Genomic DNA, 19,082 nt, shown 5'->3' on the forward strand with positions numbered 1-19,082 from the left:
ATTTGTCAAGAAAAAATATGACTCAGGAATGGTAGCCATTTTTAGATGTTCTTGTCCCTGGTAGGATGAAATGTTGTATCAGGATGCTCCGTGTTTTGTGAGAGTCTGATGTTTCAATGAGTTGGGAATATTATTGAAATATTTGTCAGTGAGAAAGATTTGAAATATTACTCACGGCGTGACTTTGATTTTGTAATGTTTAATTTGATCACAGCCTTTGATATGGAAGAACATTTGTAATTGCAACTATTCCAATACTAGCAGTGGCAATGTAAGAAAAAATGATATTTGTGACTGTCTCATCTCTCTGTTACTTATGAGAAATGTATCAATTGATCCTTACTCACTATTGTCACAATATGCTCATTGTATAATTGATGGGTAAATATGATCTTTGACACTACGGTTAACTTTCCATGTCGCTGTGTGTTTTCGTATTAGCAAAAAGCAGAGGCAGCATCGATGGTGAAGCTTAAAATAATTTGAGAAAAAAAAGGAAAATCCCTACTATTGAGTCTTCAACAGTAGTATACAAGGTATTGATTCTTGTAACCTGTCCCAAACATAATCCTTACCCCAAAATGTATTACCACAAAATCTGTCCATGTATTTCGAATGTTTTCACATTAAAACCATCCCCAAACCCTTTATTTATCGCAGAGGAGAAAAGTGAGAAGAGGGTACAGTACCTTGGAGGAGCACTGCTGAAAAGTGAGAAGAGGGCACCTTCATATTTCACTGCTGGCTCCGGTGCCTATGAAAAGATCCCCAATATAAGCATACAGGACAATGGACCACTCACTTAAGACTACAGATTCTATTTGGGCCAGTAGCTTTTATGAGGAGATACTAAGAAGGAGTCTTTGTGAGAATTTGGATGGCACATTAAACCTCCATTATATGAGCCATCAGAAGAGAACGATATTGGACTTTAGGTTTCTTTTTAAAGTACAGATCGAAGATCTGATCATACAGCATATGTGGAAGAAGAGGGGGGAGGGAGGTGGGAGGGTATTAAAGTAGTGGTGTCCCATTCCCTTATAAAAGGAGCTCTTGCTGTTTTTGTCTCTTTTCAAATGTCCCCCACACAGTTATACAAATAACTATGGTCTTGCTCATCGTGATGATCAATCTATAGCAGGCCTACCACTTGACAGAAGAGAATAAACAGTTGAATGGCTGACAGATTGAATAGGTGATTATTGATCTGTTTATGGATGAAAAGGGGAGAGGAGATGTGAGAGAAATGATATAGATTAGAGGCCTTTCTCGTCACAAAACAGGGGACAGACAGAAAGCTATGCCCCCTACTGGCTAGTTCTGTCATTCTATTGTCTTTTTCCATGAATGGTTATGTGAGATGATGAGAGTATTATGATGCTGTTCGCAACACTAACTATGATTTAAAAACCTTAGTAGTCCAACCGTGTTTTGGACGATTTGTGGGTTTGGTTTCAATATAAATAAATGAAATCTTTGGATATGTCATCATATTTACATGATGGCACATATCATTTTATCCCATTTATATTACACTTTACCTGTACTATTCAAAATAGTAGCACAAAAGGTAGCAGAAAATGGACATTTACATTAGAAGAGAGTGCCCTCTGCTGCATAGCTAAAACTAGTGCACTATTGTTGATGCAGCAATTTATCTTGAGCTCGGTACTCAATCTTAAAGGTTCAATGCAGCTGTTTTTATCTCAATATCAAATCCTGAAGTACCTTACTGTCATTGTTTTCAATTCAAATGGTCAAAAATAAACAAAAATAGCTTCTTAGCAAAGAGAAATTCCTCAAATAAGAATTTTGCTAGGACTGTCTGCCAGTGGTCTGAGTGGGAAGGGGGAAAACTGAAAACTAGCTGTTATTGGCCGAGAGTTTGGAACTCTCTTTCTTATTGGTCTATTAACTCCACCCCACCAAAACAGGTTGAACTTTCAGGCGGTCTTTTCAAACAGCCCTTACACTAAAAGGGCATTATCATCATGTTCACAATTTCACAGTATTATTCCAATCTCATAGCGTGGAAATATAAAACACAGGAACATCAAGTTTTTTTTCACATTTTCTGTCCCACCAAAATGGTTCCAGATGAATCCATAATCACTTCCATATAGAACAAATTCAAGAAGCAACTTCTGCTGGAAGGATGGAAGGTCCATGTTTCCATGTATGTGTTGAGGTAAGGCATTTCTGAGGCAGATAAGAGAGGGGGGAGGGGGGCTGCTCTATTAAATCCCTCTATATCGGAGTGACCAACCATGGCTGTGTGACTGTTTCTTTTGCTGTATTCTGCCGTGAAAATTGATTCAACCCAACTTAATCCTACCGTTGTTCTCAACAATGGCCGCTAGTGGCCCTGACACATCTCAAACCAGAATGATATGGCTGTCCAGTGGGATTCTACTGCATTGAGATAATGACCCTGTTGGTGGGCTTTAGTCGAGCCAAACAGACAGTTACCCAGATGGCATGAATCAAGCCCTGACTCCACACAAAACCACAGCAGAAATCCTTAACAACCAGGTGTCAAATACAACTCTTTACTGCACCTTTGAACAAGTGAATGAGCCCTAATCATTACACAGACTAACTGCAAGGGAGAGAAAGAGAGAGTTAACAAATAACGGGGTTAACAAATTCTAGAAGTGCACAGATGACCATACCTTGGCCTTTTCTCATTTGGGCAAAAGTCTGTCCTCCGTTCTCTGTCCTACGTGACCAGGATGCCAATAGGTAGTCGAGGACTGTGTCAATTCATTAGCAGACAAATGGAAAACGGTCCTCCCCTCCTCCTCGATAGCCTCCTTTTGGAGAGGAAGCAGAAGTCTATCCTACTGCGGAATACTTTTGATATCTGCCACACCCAGTGGTGTAAAGTACTTAAGTGAAAATACTTTAAAGTATTACTTTAAGTAGTTTTTTTTGTATCTTTACAATTTATATTTTTGACTACTTTTACTCCACTACATTCATGAAATAAATATGTACTTTTTTACTCCCATACATTTCCCTGACATCCAAAAGTACTAGTTACATTTCGAATGCTCAGGCAGGACAGCAATAATGGTCCACTTCACTGGACCTATCAATATAACACATTGTCATCCCTACTGCTTCTGATCTGTCGGACTCACTAAACACAAATACTGCATTTGTAAATGATGTCTGAGTGTTGGAGTGTGCCTGTCTGTTCGTAAATAAAAAAAATAAAAAATAAAAATTGTTCCGTCTGGTTTGCTAAATAAAAGGGATTTGATGTTTAGCATTTAAAGCATACTTTGTACTTTTACTCAAGTATGACAATTGAGTACTTTTTCCACCACTGTACTTAAGTACATTTAAAACCAGTTACTTTCGATTTTTAATCAAGTAGTATTTTACTGGGCGACTCACTTTTACTTCATTTTCTATTAAGCTATCTTTACTTTCACTCAAGTACGACAATTTAGTAGTTTTTCCATCACCCTTTGAATCAGATGTTATATTGTACTGTAGGAGAAAAGCATGCATAGTCTACATTTAAAAACAATATTCTACTTAATAATAAACATGTATTGCACAACTAACTGCATTTGTTTTTATCACTTTGCACATTTATTTTGGGATCCCACCCCTGTAAACATCTTTTGCCTGGTGATGTGCGAGTGGGCACTGGGCACAGACGTCAATTCAACATCTATTCCACGTTGGTTCAGTGTCATTTCATTGACATTACGTGGAAACAACGTTGATTCAACCAGTGTGTGCTCAGTGAGGAAGGCGCTTTTCATTTCATACAAGCGCATTTTCGCCCACGTTCAGTCTCCTGGCCGCCTCTCCTCGATTTACCTTCGACCTTTTTCAAAAGGAGTCGAAAGTAGACGGAGGAGAGAGGACGCAGGAGTTAAACCGAAAAGAGCATTGTCCAGTCGGCGCGCGTCTCTACATTACATTAAAGGTTCAATCTGCATTTGCTACATACATTTCTTTCTCTCACCCTACACTGCCTTTGATTCTTGAAGAATATAACTTAGAAAGGCCTTGTGAGCTTAGTTCAACTGTCTAACCCAACCAGAACCCAAAATATAAGCTCGTTTTACTTATTTGCTTGTAAACAAGGCATAGCCTCAAAACATGGTTAAGACTGTAATTGTAACGTCATGGATGGTCAGTCCTTGCATCCATAGCTCTGTCTATGAATTTCAAAGCGGTGACATTTTTACAGCCCCATCCCTCAGCTGTTTCCCCGAAAGTGGCTGGGGTAGGCGCTTTGTTTTTGTTTTAATGGTAGATTTCCCATTTAAATGGGTGGCTCCCTTTGTTCACCAGTAGATGGCGACTCTGGTACTCACAGACGATGGCGAGGCTGCTGCAGAACTCCTCTCAAATCTTGGCTACACATCTGCGTTCCTTCAGGAGTGTGTCCCATGGAGAATTAATTCCACTCTATTCACAAGAAGTCATTGTCATGTTCCCAACATAAGGCCTTACATCGGTTGACCTTGCATCGGTTGCCTGTTGTGTAGGCTAACCACAACCATTTCATTTGAACCTATTAGGCCAAATTCAATTCAATCAATAATTCAGAATCAATCATTTGTTATATCATGGTAGGATGTTTGTTTCTAGTGAGGTCCATCTCTACCTTGACAGAACCCCTTGTTCTGACATTTTTTTGTCTCTGACATACACTACTTGACCAAAAGTATGTGGACTCCTGCTCGTCAAACATCGCATTCCAAAATCATGGGCATTAATATGGAGTTGGTCCCCCCTTTGCTGCTATAACAGCCTCCACTCTTCTGGGAAGGCCTTCCACTAGATGTTGGAACATTGCTGCGGGGACTTGCTTCCATTCAGCCACTAGAGCATTAGTGAGGTCGGGCAGTGATGTTGGACGATTAGGCTGGCTCGCAGTCGGCGTTCAAACTCATCCCAATGTTGTTTGATGGGATTGAGGTCAGGGCTCTGTGCAGGCCAGTCAAGTTCTTCCACACCAATCTCGACAAACCATTTCTGTATGGACCTCGCTTTGTGCACGGGGGCATTGTCATATTGAAACAGGAAAGGGCCTTCCCCAAACTGTTGCCACAAAGGTGGAAATACAGAATAGTCTAGAATGCTGTTGTATGCTGTAGCGTTAAGATGTCCCTTCACTGGAACTAAGGGGCGTAGCCCAAATGATGAAAAACAGCCCCAGACCGTTATTCCTCCTTCACCAAACTTTACAGTTAGCACTATGCATTGGAACAGGTAGCGTTCTCCTGGCATCCGCCAAACCCAGATTTGCCCGTCGAACTGCCAGATGGTGAAGCGTGATTCATCACTCCAGCGAATGCTTTTCCACTTCTCCAGAGTCCAATGGCGGCGTGCTTCTGGGAAAACCCTTCCCTGAAGAGTGGAGGCTGTTATAGCAGCAAAGGGGGGACCAACTCCATATTATTGCCCATGAGTTTGAAATGAGATGTTCACGTATCCACATACTTTATGTAGCCATTCCCTGCACTGATTGGGACTCAGGTTTCAGTAAAAGGCCTTCAGTAAAACGCCTTCAGTAAAATCTAGCTGTCTCCTCTATATCCTCAGAAAAGCCAGTCACATGTCTGAGGTAATAGCACTGTGGCCACAGTAAGTTTCTCGTTTGAATCTGTCAATATTGTTGAATAACTCATACAAATACCAAATAACAGTGTTTTATATCATAAGAAAGTAAATGAGATTTGAGGAAAGAGTTGACCTCACGAGATACTAAGACAGTAATGCATTTTATCCTGAGGCTAAGTGTGTGACTTGAAAAGGTTTCCCAACAAACATAACAATGGGTAGCAAAGTGAGTGGTCAGCAACAGCTCAGAAGTTGAGAGGTCAGGATCTGAAAGATTACAGTACCACACAGTGCGGCCCTTAATCTATGAAAGTATTGTTAAAAGAAAGTACATAATTGTTGATCGAAGTAAGCCATTGTGCTGTGGTATGTATCTGCCCATAGTAATGGCTATCTAGAGGGCCTCCTCATTGACGTGAGGCTCTATTCAATCCGGATTGTGGAAACTCAGCGCTAAAGCCTAATTAAAGGCAATGTTCTCCACGCTGGCGGAGACGGCGCTCACGGTGACCGCTGGATAATGTCAGCTCAATCAGAAACGACCTTGACATTTCTATGGTCGAGTCTTTAACGCTTCAGCTTGACAGGTTGACTTGAGCCCTTAGAAATGTAAGTAAAATAACATTCTCCTCTCACTGCCATTTGACCCTTCATTGACCCCTCCAGAGCGATTGATAAGAGTGGGCTATCATTCACTGCTCTGGCATGTTAACCTTACCCTTGAACCCAGCGCTCGAGGTCCATCTATCGATTGTTGTCAAGGAAGTGCACTGTCCTCTGTGTTGTCATCAATACCATAATCAATTCCAATGCAGGACGTTTATGAGCCTAGTGGTACTTCCTGTTTCATGAGTGACAGTTAGTCCCTTTGTTCTTGACCATGTACAACTCATTGTCTTAATCTGATCGCTCTTTTGTTGGTGAGAATCTTCCCCCGGAGAGCGGGAAATGCTAACTTATAGTGTATTCAAGGTCTAAAAAAGCTTCTAAAGTTGTAATTTCCATTTTGAAATGTCAGACTTGATTTGCCCGAACGTGTCTATTAATTATAATCCATATAATAATGAACTTTTCCTGTTGCTGCAAGATTTTTATCCTGCTGTAGCAAACTGGCTCAAATTAAGATCTTACATGTGTATGCTTCCTCCACCCTCACTGCACGGAAGGGCTCTCCCCACAGTACTACATTTCTTTATTTCTGTGGCGAATAGACATGCTCTACCAAATAAAATAAAACAAATGTTGTTTTTTTTTGCCAATATTTTATTTTAGTCTGCACAATTTCTCCTGACCCTCTCTGTCTCTTTCTCGGTTTGCGGGCACTCACATTTATAACGCTGTTTGTACTGAGGTCTATCCCATCTCAAGCAGAGCTCTAGAGTTGTGCTCCACTCTGGCGTGATTGGCTACCCCTCCTGCTGAGATTGCCTTGGATTTCAACATGTGAGGAATTACCATCAATATTAATGGCCTCTCAGTCTTTAGCACCACTAGAAGAGGGGTGTATCACTTCCCTAAGGATTCATTGAAGATGATCTAGCTAGCCCATCCATAATGGATGGATGGACATTTTACACCGCCCAGGATATTGTAGTCTCAGTATTAGCACTGATGACAGCGGTTTAACCCTTTCATAGCTGGGGAGGGGCCACTAGTATCAACAAGTGGAAAAGAGGGACAGCATAAGCAAAATGGCATTTCCTTATAAACATTTTATTCAGTGCTTTTTCATTAGAACAACAAATAACAAACTGGAAGAAGGTTCCAGATTAAATGTGTGTCTGTGCTATGGATCATTCACTAGTAGTCTGGTACAGACTGGAACACAGGGTCCAAAACAGATAGATAATAAGAACACTAGACCTACAGTAGTACATCATGCTGCTAGTTCCCAGAGGTCCACAGTCTCCCATGCAATAATAGTGTCAATAAATAAATGCATCAAACCAAATGGTACTGAACAGAAATATAAACGCAACATGTAAAGCGTTGGTCTCGTGTTTTGTGAGCTGAAATAAAAGATCCCTGAAATGTTCCGGCACGCACAACAAAACGCTTCTTCCTCTCAAGTTTTGTGCACACGTTGGTTTACATCCCTGTTACTGAGCCTTTCTCCTTTGCCAAGATAATCCATCCACCTGACAGATGTGGCATATCAAGAACCTGATTAAACAGCATGCGCATTACACAGGTGCACCTTGCGCTGGGGACAATAAAAGGCCACTCTAAAATGTGCCGTTTTGTCACACAACATAATGCCACAGATGCCTCAACTTTTGAGGGAGCGTGCAAGTGGCATGCTGACTGCAGGAATGTCCACCAAAGCTGTTGCCAGAGAATTGAATGTTAATTTCTCTTATGTTGTTTTAGAGAATTTGGCAGTACATCCAAATGGCCTCACATGCCCGCCCAGGACCTCTACATCCGGGTTCTTCACATGTGGGATCATCTGATCATCAGCCACCCGGACAGGTGATGAAACTGTGGGTTTGCACAAACTGTCAGAAACCGTATCAGGGAAGCTCATCTGCATGCTCGTTTGCCTCACCAGGGTCTTGACATGACTGCAGTTCGGCGTTGTAACCGAATTCAGTGGGAAACTGTTCACCTTCGATGGCCACTGGTACGCTGGAGAAGTGTGCTCTGGATGAGTCCCAGTTTTAACTTTACCGGGCAATTAACAGACAGCATGTCTATCGTTGTGAGGCTGAGCTGTTTGCTGATGTCAACGTTGTGAACAGAGTGCCCCATGGTGGAGGTGGAGTCACGGTATGGGAAGGCATAAGCTACGGACAACGAACACAATTGCATTTTAACGATGGCAGTTTGAATGCACAGAGATACTGTGACGAGATCCTAAGGCCCATTGTCGTGCCATTCATCCGCCACCATCACCTCATGTTTCAGCATGATAATGCACAGTCCCATATCACAAAGATCTGTACACGATTCTTGGAAACTGAAAATGTCTGAGTTCTTCCAAGGCCTGCATACTTACCAGACATGTCACGCATTGAGCATGTGTGGGATGCTCTGGATCAACATGTATGACAGTGTGTTCCAGTTCCCAACAATATTGAGCAACTTCACACAGCCATTGAAGAGGAGTGGGGCAACATTCCACAGGCCACTAACAACAGCCTGGTCAACTATATGTGAAGGAGATGTGTCACGCTGCATGAGGCAAATGGTGGTCACACCAGATACTGACAGTTTTCTTTTTAAATCCATGCCCCTACCCTTTTTTTTAAAGGTATCTATGACCAACAGATGCACATCTGTATTCCCAGTCATGTGAAATCCATAGATTAGGGCCTAATGAATTCATTTCAATTGACTGATTTCCATACATGAACTGTAACTCAGTAACATCTTTGAAATGGTTGCAGGTTGCATTTATATTTTTGTTCAGTGCATTTGGCCCCAGGGAAGAAAAAAACAATGCAGGAGAATACAAACAATCATTTTATCTGGACGAGCCCTCCATTTCACTAATAACCCCCACTTGATTGTACATTTAAAAAAAATTGAGGATTATGTTATTATCCTTGCACATACACGTAATACACATACACGTAAACAAATGACGAAACACATCTAAATACACTATGAAACTACGTTCGTGGTTTGCTATGTCCCCTAGAATGGAAAAGGAGCCTACTAATGACACAAGGCTGTAAAAGGGTTGATATAAGTGGCCTATTCAAACAACAAGATCTCCCAAAACTCAAGAGGTCTCTAGTTAGGCTTCCGGATGTAATAACCGAAGATGGTCCCTATAAAAGTCCCTATAAACCACACATTGGCCGTGTCCAATTACCCCTTGTCCTACTCATAGTCTACTTGCGTTCGACAGAAAGTGTTATAGGGTATCAAATTTCGAAAATGTTATTCGCTTTAAATGCCACGATGCCATAGTCATTTCACGTTTCATCTAGTACGAGTTCGCTACATGCTATTGGGGGGGAAGAGAAACATATTTTCAGACCAACGTGTGCTTGGCAACAGCTGATAATCAGATAAGGGGAAGAGTTCTGCATTCTGCATTAGATGAGGCATTTTCAGTATGAGTGAGCCTAGTATGTTGAAATGTGTTACTTATTGTATACATTTTTTGCCAAACAGTATGTTGTAAATAGTATGTAGTACGATTAGTCCACAGTTTTTCCGACTTTTTTTTGTCTTCAGCAAAACCAGAGAGACAGGTTTGAGTCTTTGGTACACAGGAACAAATGAACGCAATTGGTATGGCTGGCAAGCAATGTATAGGGCAGATAGTAGGACCGATGCAGAAGGCTTGCAGATATGTACACCTTTCTTGGACTCAAACACCCCAAAAAAGAGCTTTTTTTTAGGAGGCATGGAAGCGACCGATCACGGACCACATAAATACTGGCCAGTAACTCTCCCTCTCAAGGCCCTTGGAGAAAGAGATACATGGCTAATACGCTACATATGCTCAAGAATAATCCAAGGAAGAATATATACTCCAGACCAGCAAAAATGGTTTAGGCCTTTTGTATCAAAGTTCATAGCAAATTTGACCCGCAGAAACCCATGGATTTTTTCAATGATGATGTCATAGTCTGTCACAGTGGTTTCAGTACACGCTAAGCTAAGCTAATTCCCTTGCTCTCCACCTGATCAGTTGGACGAGGATCAGTTGAGTCTGCTTACTGTACGATTGGGAGAGCCGCCCTCTGCCCGAGACGGACTCCCCACAGCTATGTGGACTGCTCGTTCTGGCTCAGTGTCTTCCCTCCTCCGTTCAGCAAGGCCGATGCACTGCGGCTCTTGGTGGGAGTACCGCTGCCGGAGCGGGAGAACTCGGTCAGGTCATGGAGTGAGGGTTCTCTGTACATGGCAACTGGAGGAGAAAGAGGCAGAGAGGAGCTCACGTTTGGTAAAGATAAAGTCTGGTTATCTGTATTATGCACAGTGTTGGGGAGTTAGTAATTACATTTTGCTCCAGCTTGGTGGTGGTTGAACCACATTCAAATCCTGGTGGTGTTTACAGTAGTTTAAATACTTTGTTTGCCATGTAGCAGTGTAGCTAACTACTGGAACTACGCACTACTTCTTTTGCAGAAAGTAAATATGGATCAAGTAAGCCAGAATTTCCTTTCTTTATCGGCATCGAAAGTAGTTTGGATGTCGGGAACTACTTTTTCAAAGTAACTTTAGTTAAGTAAACGATGTGTTTCATCAGGGTCGCTTTAGTGTAGCTGAACTTCAGCCGGTGTGAAGTAACCGGTAGCTTGGTAAACTATATTTCCAGAGTAGCTTCCCCAACACTTGATTATGCTTTTGACAAACATTCTTCCGTAAAACGCCAAAAGAAAATATACTAGGGTGAGTCTTTCTAACGAGCCACTTCAGGGTTCCCACCAACAGACTTTCACACAGACGCACAGAAAAAGGCCCACTTGCCTTTCAGTGGTTTAGGGATGAAGTGGGCCGCTGGTTTATTCTTCTTCACATGGTTGCCCTTCATGATGACCCCCTCTTTATTGAGGCCAAGGTACCAGGCTCTGCCTGACTGCTGCTGTCTGTAGAGCATGGAGGAGTAGGTCACGTAGTAGTTCTCAAACACCGACTCCTTGAACTTACACTCCGGGGTGAAGTGCTCCTAAAGAGGGGGACAGCGAGGAGAGAAAGACAGGAGGGGGAATGTGTGTATGTGAGAAAATAAATAAATAGAGAGAGAGAGAGAGAGAGAGAGAGAGAGAGAGAGAGAGAGAGAGAGAGAGAGATCCACCTAGTTTCAGCCATTTCACTCTCACCTAGGCTATCCATTCATATCGAATGCCCAAAGGGGGAGTAAATGACGACAGAAGGGATGGAAACAACTAACTGGAATGAAACACTGACAGAATCGGGTTGAAAGCGGACACAGAAGACTGAGCTAAAATGCATTTGGGACCAATTCCAGTTCTATGCTTGGGAACCTTTTACGTACAAGTCAGGATAGGCCGGCCACACAGTGCCCGGCAGCAAATCTACGAAATCCTCAGTTGTGACTGGTGAGCTGAATTGAACTCGCTTGCCATACTATGTGAATAAGCCTAGGATGGGAATCTCTGATTTTTGGAGCCACCATGAGCCATCCATCACTCTCACAGCTTGCTCAGATTGTGACTTTTAAACTGCACGCTATGAAAACACTGACTCATTCAATTGCCAGACAAAAGTCAATACTTTCATTGGTAAAGATTGATGCAAAACCACATTCTGGCACGAGATATCCAGCGGCACCAATGTTCATGGTGACCACATTCACACACACACACACACACACACACACACACACACACACACACACACACACACACACACACACACACACACACACACACACACACACACACACACACACACACACACACACACACACACACACACACACACACACACACACACACACACACAAATAAATAAACATAATGAATTAACCTAAAAAAAGTGTTTGAAATTCAATATCCATCCATATTGCTAAATAACCTTACCAAAGCTGAAACATGAACAACTTGAGAGGGTTAACATTAGCATTGCCATACTCATGTGTCTCCATGGTAACTTGCAACTCTTCCAGAAACCAGCCCTCTCAATAAGATGCAGGTTACCAATGGGGACATAACAAATGGAACCAACTTGTGTTTTCACAGCAACAAGTGATACTTAAATAGAATTAACATGGCGGTTAAGGTGACTTTCAATGTAATCAACTAGCTCAGTAATACAGGTAATTACTATACTGTGATATACAGTGCATTCGGAAAGTATTCAGAACCCTTGACTTTTTCCACATTTTGTTACGTTACAGCCTTATTGTAAAATGTATTAAATTGCTTGTTTCCCTCATCATACATTTACATTTACATTTAAGTCATTTAGCAGACGCTCTTATCCAGAGCGACTTACAAATTGGTGCGTTCACCTTAAGACATCCAGTGGAACAGCCACTTTACAATAGTGCATCTAAATCTTTTAAGGGGGTGAGAAGGATTACTTTATCCTATCCTAGGTATTCCTGAAAGAGGTGGGGTTTCAGGTGTCTCCGGAAGGTGGTGATTGACTCCGCTGTCCTGGCGTCGTGAGGGAGTTTGTTCCACCATTGGGGGGCCAGAGCAGCGAACAGTTTTGACTGGGCTGCGCAGGAACTGTACTTCCTCAGTGGTAGGGAGGCAAGCAGGCCAGAGGTGGATGAACGCAGTGCCCTTGTTTGGGTGTAGGGCCTGATCAGAGCCTGGAGGTACTGAGGTGCCGTTCCCCTCACAGCTCCGTAGGCAAGCACCATGGTCTTGTAGCGGATGCGAGCTTCAACTGGAAGCCAGTGGAGAGAGCGGAGGAGCGGGGTGACGTGAGAGAACTTGGGAAGGTTGAACACCAGACGGGCTGCGGCGTTCTGGATGAGTTGTAGGGGTTTAATGGCACAGGCAGGGAGCCCAGCCAACAGCGAGTTGCGGTAATCCAGACGGGAGATGACAAGTGCCTGGATTAGGACCTGCGCTGCTTCCTGTGTGAGGCAGGGTCATCAATCTACAGTACACACAATACCCCATAATGACAAAGCAAAAAAAAAGTTTGGGACATTTTTGCAAATGTATTAAAAATAAAAAACCGAAATATCACATTTACATAACAATTCAGAGCTTTTACTCAGTACTTTGTTGAAGCACCTTTGGCAGTGATTACATCCTTGAGTCTTCTTGGGTATGACGCTACAAGCTTGGCACATCTGTATTTGGGGAGTTTCTCCCGTTGTTCTCTGCAGAACCCCTCAAGCTCTATCAGGTTGGATGGGGAACGTCTCTGCACAGCTATTTTCAGGTCTCTCCAGAGCAAGGCCCTTCTCCCCCGATTGCTCAGTTTGGCCGGACGGGTTATTATGTGTAGATTGATGAAGAAAAACATTTATTTAATCCATTTTAGAAGAAGGCTGTAAATGTAACATAATGTGGAAAAAGTCAAGGGGTCTGAATACTTTCCGAATGTGCTGTACAACCTGTGTGTCGCGTGTAGGAGACCCAATGTTGTGGTTGGGAAGGAAGGAGACTCACAGAGGTATACAGGAAGCCATCGTTGTTCATGGCCAGGTAGAGTTTGGTCTGAACCCCCTGGATGGCCACAACTCGCAGCCCAACAGGAATGAGGTTGAACACAGCTGCAATGTGGAATACAAAAGAGAGAGGGTGCGTAGTATACTGTATAAGAGAAACATTATACTCAATATGCAATAGTGAAAATACAGCTACAGGAAATGTTTGAGCAAAAAAAATCAAGCCAACATTTCTTCTTGAATTCGACATAACAATAATCTGAAATCGGCACGAATTAAAGGCAAAAACACAGTCAAATGCACACAGTCCTACCATGGCTGTTGTCCTCGTCCTTGGTTCCATCGATGGTTCCATCAGCTTGCATCTGAAGGTAGAAGCCTGTGCGGCTGTACAGTCTTGTCACTATCCCCTTGAGCTGGGGCTCTGTGGAGACGACAGGGCAGAATGGGAGAACGGGAGGAGAGGGAAGAGAGGGGGAGAGGAGAGATTGGACATATGCCAAGTCTATAGTCCAACGCTACTCGTTTGCCACGGCTTCACAGTCAGTAGTAAACTTTCAGGGGAGAACCTCAGGCATCCCATAGACATCACACTATGGCACAAACCCAGACAGTGTGATGGGTACCTGGGATCGTGGTGGCCGGCCATGCAAAAAAAAGAAAGAAAAGAAGCTCATTCATAGATTCAAAAACAGGTGCACTAGCTTTCTGGATACGGTGCAATGTATTTTGAATGTAACGCTTGTTTAGATGATAATTTCATGCACAACAGAAGCATGGAAGTGTGAAGGTGTTGTGCACGTATCCGATAATGACACTGAACGTATTGCTGGTGTCTTTAGTGTTCGAGTGAGGTAATGAATTGATGAGTGCATGGACTTGCAGGATCACCAGAGTTTGATGGAATAGGTCTTTCTTACAGTGGAGCAAAAAAGTATTTAGTCAGCCACCAATTGTGCAAGTTCTTCCACTTAAAAAGACGAGAGAGGCCTGTAATTTTCATCATAGGTACACTTCAACTATGACAGACAAAATGAGAAAAGAAAACCAGAAAATCACATTGTAGGATTTTTTATGAATTTATTTACAAATTATGGTGGAAAATAAGTATTTGGTCAGCTACAAACAAGCAAGATTTCTGGCTCTCACAGACCTGTAACTTCTTCTTTAAGAGGCTCCTCTGTCCTCCACTCGTTACCTGTATTAATGGCACCTGTTTGAACTTGTTATCAGTATAAAAGACACCTGTTCACAACCTCAAACAGTCACACTCCAAACTCCACTATGGCCAAGACCAAAGAGCTGTAAAAGAACACCAGAAACAAGATTGTAAACCTGCACCAGGCTGGGAAGACTGAATCTGCAATAGGTAAGCAGCTTGGTTTCAAGAAATCAACTGTGGGAGCAATTATTAGGAAATGGAAGACATACAAGACCACTGACAATCTCTCTCGATCTGGGGCTCCACGCAAGATCTCACCCCGTGGGGTCAAAATGATCACATGAACGGTGAGCAAAAATCCCACAGCCACACGGGGGGACCAAGCGAATGACCTGCAGAGAGCTGGGACCAAAGTAACAAAGCCTACCATCAGCAAGGGCATTGAAGATGAAACGTGGCTGGGTCTTTCAGCATGACAATGATCCCAAACACACCGCCCAGGCAACGAAGGAGTGGCTTCGTAAGAAGCATTTCAAGGTCCTGGAGTGGCCTAGCCAGTCTCCAGATCTCAACCCCATAGAAAATCTTTGGAGGGAGTTGAAAGTTCATGTTGCCCAGAAACAGCCCCAAAACATCACTGCTCTAGAGGAGATCTGCATGGAGGAATGGGCCAAAATACCAGCAACAGTGTGTGAAAACCTTGTGAAGGCTTACAGAAAACATTTGACCTCTGTCATTGCCAACAAAGGGTATATAACAAAGTATTGAGATAAACTTTTGTTATTGACCAAATACTTATTTTCCACCATAATTTGCAAATAAATTCATTAAAAATCCTACAATGTGATTTTCTGGATTTTTTTCTTCTCATTTTGTCTGTCATAGTTGAAGTGTACCTATGATGAAAATTACTGGCCTCTCTCATCTTTTTAAGTGTGAGAACTTGCACAATTGGTGGCTGACTAAATACTTTTTTGCCCCACTGTATGCAATAACATCACCATTTGGACAGAGGTGCCATTACTCCAAGGTCTTCACGCTTTAAAGTGGGATAGAAGTGGTGCTGTTGGCGTTCGTGGTGATGATCAGTGGTGTAGTGAAGGGTATACCGACTTGTTTTTCAGCGGGCATTGCGTATACTCACTTCGTAGTCCCCACGATGCGTATCAAAGTAGTGTGGTGGAGGTACGTGCCATTGTCAATGAAAAAGGCTAATTGAACAGATCAGAATGTTTATCTTAAAATGTTGGCCAACTATTATTGGTTCACATTTTAGGTGCAGCGGTAGGCCTTATGTGCAAATGTTCCGAAGTGCAATTTGCGGATAAATACTGTTCTAAAAATGCGTACTGCACGTGAGCATAAATTTAGGAAGAGGGGAGATCTAAAGATGCAACAACTATCATGGGATGCTAATATGACTAGGATAATGCCTTTGGCTGCTAGACAATGAAAGAAAGTGGAAAGAAAACCAATAGAACAGGAGAACGCATAATGAGGAAGTCTATAAAATACTTGCCTCCATGTTTCTATGGTGGGATTTTGGCTATAGGCTACTTTAAAGCAAGGTAAGACATGCCTCATAATACAAAGTAAAACATCCAGGTTTCAACAATTAAGGAACAGGAAAAATGCAACGATGGCGATGATAGGCCTAACCGGCTTCTGGTAGACGGAAAAGGCTTTCCCATAAACCTTCTCAATTAAATATTAAATAGCTACAAAGTAGCCTATGCCTACCTGGCAGAATGATATCATGATTATTTGCATCAATCCCATTGGCAATTTCTTTGGCAAACTCCATCTTATGTGCTACAGAAACACCACTAACCAACCAACAGTGCTAGGTGCCTGCACACTTGAATTAAAGGGTAACTACACTTAAAAATAAAAAATTCTTAGATTTTTCCCAAACCTCAAAAATGGTCTCCTGATGTGGTTTAAGGTTTGTTATCGACTTAGAACATGAAATGTTGTCTTTTTTTTCTATTAAAAAAGTGTGACTGTGAGACCAAAAACCTGAAGAAAATGCGAAAAATGCTAAACCTGTACATTTCTGAAAGCCTCATTTATCTGTTTCAATAGTAGGCCTACAATTAGCCTAATTGCACAGTACGTCTTGGGTTGGCCTGACTGTGAAAGACCCATATGGGATTCATCATTTTAGGTCACTGTTTCTCATAGAATTTCTCACACAGGGCACCTTTCCTTTTTCCGGGCTGACCGTTTGGGAAATTATTAGCAAAATGAAAGTATACCCACTTCTCCAGGCATCACTACACCGCTGATGATGATGATGGTTATGATAACCGTTTTGTTTTGTGTTAAGTCGAAAGATCACACCTGGTCGCCTTATTCTCTTCCGTTTCTTAGAGCCAAAGAGTTTGACGCGTGAGAACACGTTCAGCTTGCTGGGTTTCTCACAGGGTCCCCTGTCCCCTGCTTTGCAATTATCCGGACTGCTTGCGCAGCGGCAGGCATTCGCCTTCTCCCGCTCCCTCGCCTGCCTCTTCTGCCGAATGAGGGAGCTGGCGATCGCCGCGGCCATAGCCAGCTTGGCGGCTTGGTGATGACAAAACGTCCCAGGAGAAAATTTGAGATCCTCCGCTCACCAAACAATGAATATTATCCAATGCAGTCTTTGTAGTATTGTTTTTAAGTCAACCAAATAATCCATGGTAGCCTTCAGGTGTGTAATAAAAGCATTATATTAGCCTTCACATTTTAATTGTCAAAGCTGGAAAAAAAGATTCTGGATAGTCCAAGCAGAAAAACCTTCAGCTGTGAATCAACAGCTAGTCCCTCCAATTCATACATTTGATTTGTTGTTGATCACTGCAGCTTCTCTTGCATGCACACAATGGCTGTGATGTGTTCACTCTACGTGAGAAAAATGCAGTCCTCAAATTGTTTTTCAGTCAATGAAACAACTCTTGTCATAGTTGTGTGTGCCATTGATGCAGCAACCACAAGCAATCCCCAATGCCACATACAGTATGGCTTATGGTAAATAGACCCTGTTAAAGCCATGAGGTATAAAAATCATGTATGTTATGCTGTGAAGAGAGAGAGAGAGAGAGAGAGAGAGAGAGAGAGAGAGAGAGAGAGAGAGAGAGAGAGAGAGAGAGAGAGAGAGAGAGTCTAGCCTCATTTTGGTGCAGAGGTTCCCCTATTACCGTTCTCCTAGCAGCAGGATATTATGCTGGCTGCAAGAGCACAGGTTTTTATTTAATTTAAAAATAAGAGTCCCCCTGCAAAGACACGCTAAACTTTAGAAATATATATATATTTAGTACTCTAGTGCAGTACAAATGTTTTTCACAGCATTGCAACCACTTTAGAAGGCTTACACCAATACTGGTACGTTGAAAGCTATTGTGTAGACTATATTTAAAGAAATAAACATTTAATAAAATACAAATATATGTAACTGGAATTACTCAATAGAGTCTGCTAAACTTAAATTGGTCTGGGTAATGGGTTTAATACAGAGTGCTAGTGACTTCTTAATCCACCCTCTCCACACACTGTGTATAAATTACATATTGACTTCTATAGAAAAAGCGATCCAATGTGACGAGGTAAAAAGGGGGTTGGGATTACTCAGTGGGGTCTGTAGAATCTATGTATGGTGTTATTTCATGAGGAAATGTGATCTAAATACCCAGCAGGACTTTATAATACAACCAATCCATTAGTCCCCAGCAATTACATATGGGCTTATAGAGAAAGATACATCATATAGTTTATCTATGTATGGTGCCATTTAATGGGGGACTGTGGTCTAAATACCCAGCAGCACTTTCTTCTCTTCCTCCTCAATGCACTGCAATTCATTGATGACGCTGCACTTGAAACACCGAAGACATTTTTGACTGTAGATTTTTTTTAAAGTAGAGTACCCGTGTCGTGAAATGTGGGTCTGAAATGTATGAGGACGACCTCTATCAACAACCCTCAGTAATTCAACTACTTAATAGGAACGTTGTATGTTAAACCGCCTTACAATGATCTGGTGCTATCCGTGGTCCTGAAGTCAATGCCGATATCCACGCAGAACTATCAACACTCAAAAAACAAACGCACTTGCAAACATTTTATTCAAAATGAAAATCGTGTTTATTTACAAGGTAAACGTAATGAATATCAAGCAGGCTATTAGTACACAGTATAATCACGCTTTCAGAACAGCAATGGACACAATTATTTACAAGTTACAGGCCTTTATGAGTTGCTTACCTAGCAAGGTTAGCAGTATACAATAAAGGT

General features: G+C 42.2%; 1 protein-coding gene across 1 annotated transcript; it reads right to left on the bottom strand.

The window, feature by feature from the left end:
- Positions 1-7,284: 7,284 nt before the first annotated feature.
- Positions 7,285-17,845, bottom strand: LOC115135491 (fibroblast growth factor 13-like). The gene is made up of 5 exons (XM_029670228.2): positions 17,076-17,845; positions 13,965-14,075; positions 13,653-13,756; positions 11,023-11,221; positions 7,285-10,459 (listed from the first exon to the last, which is right to left on the bottom strand). The coding sequence occupies exons 1-5, from the start codon at positions 17,359-17,361 to the stop codon at positions 10,317-10,319; spliced, it is 843 nt and encodes a 280-aa protein (XP_029526088.1). The 5' UTR covers positions 17,362-17,845; the 3' UTR covers positions 7,285-10,316.
- Between the last annotated feature and the right edge of the window lie 1,237 nt (positions 17,846-19,082).

This window comes from Oncorhynchus nerka, linkage group LG10 (genome assembly GCF_034236695.1).
Source record: "Oncorhynchus nerka isolate Pitt River linkage group LG10, Oner_Uvic_2.0, whole genome shotgun sequence".
NCBI classification, from domain to species: Eukaryota; Metazoa; Chordata; class Actinopteri; order Salmoniformes; family Salmonidae; genus Oncorhynchus; species Oncorhynchus nerka.

Bases quoted from the DNA above. Each gene is read 5' to 3' on its own strand.
- LOC115135491 (XM_029670228.2), bottom strand. From the start codon at position 17,361: ATGGCCGCGGCGATCGCCAGCTCCCTCATTCGGCAGAAGAGGCAGGCG. The intron at 11,222-13,652 runs GTGAGTCTCCTT...CCCCCTCTTTAG, and splicing joins ATGGCTTCCTGTATACCTCT to GAGCACTTCACCCCGGAGTG. The intron at 10,460-11,022 runs GCAAGTGGGCCT...TTTCTCCTCCAG, and splicing joins CATCCCTAAACCACTGAAAG to TTGCCATGTACAGAGAACCC.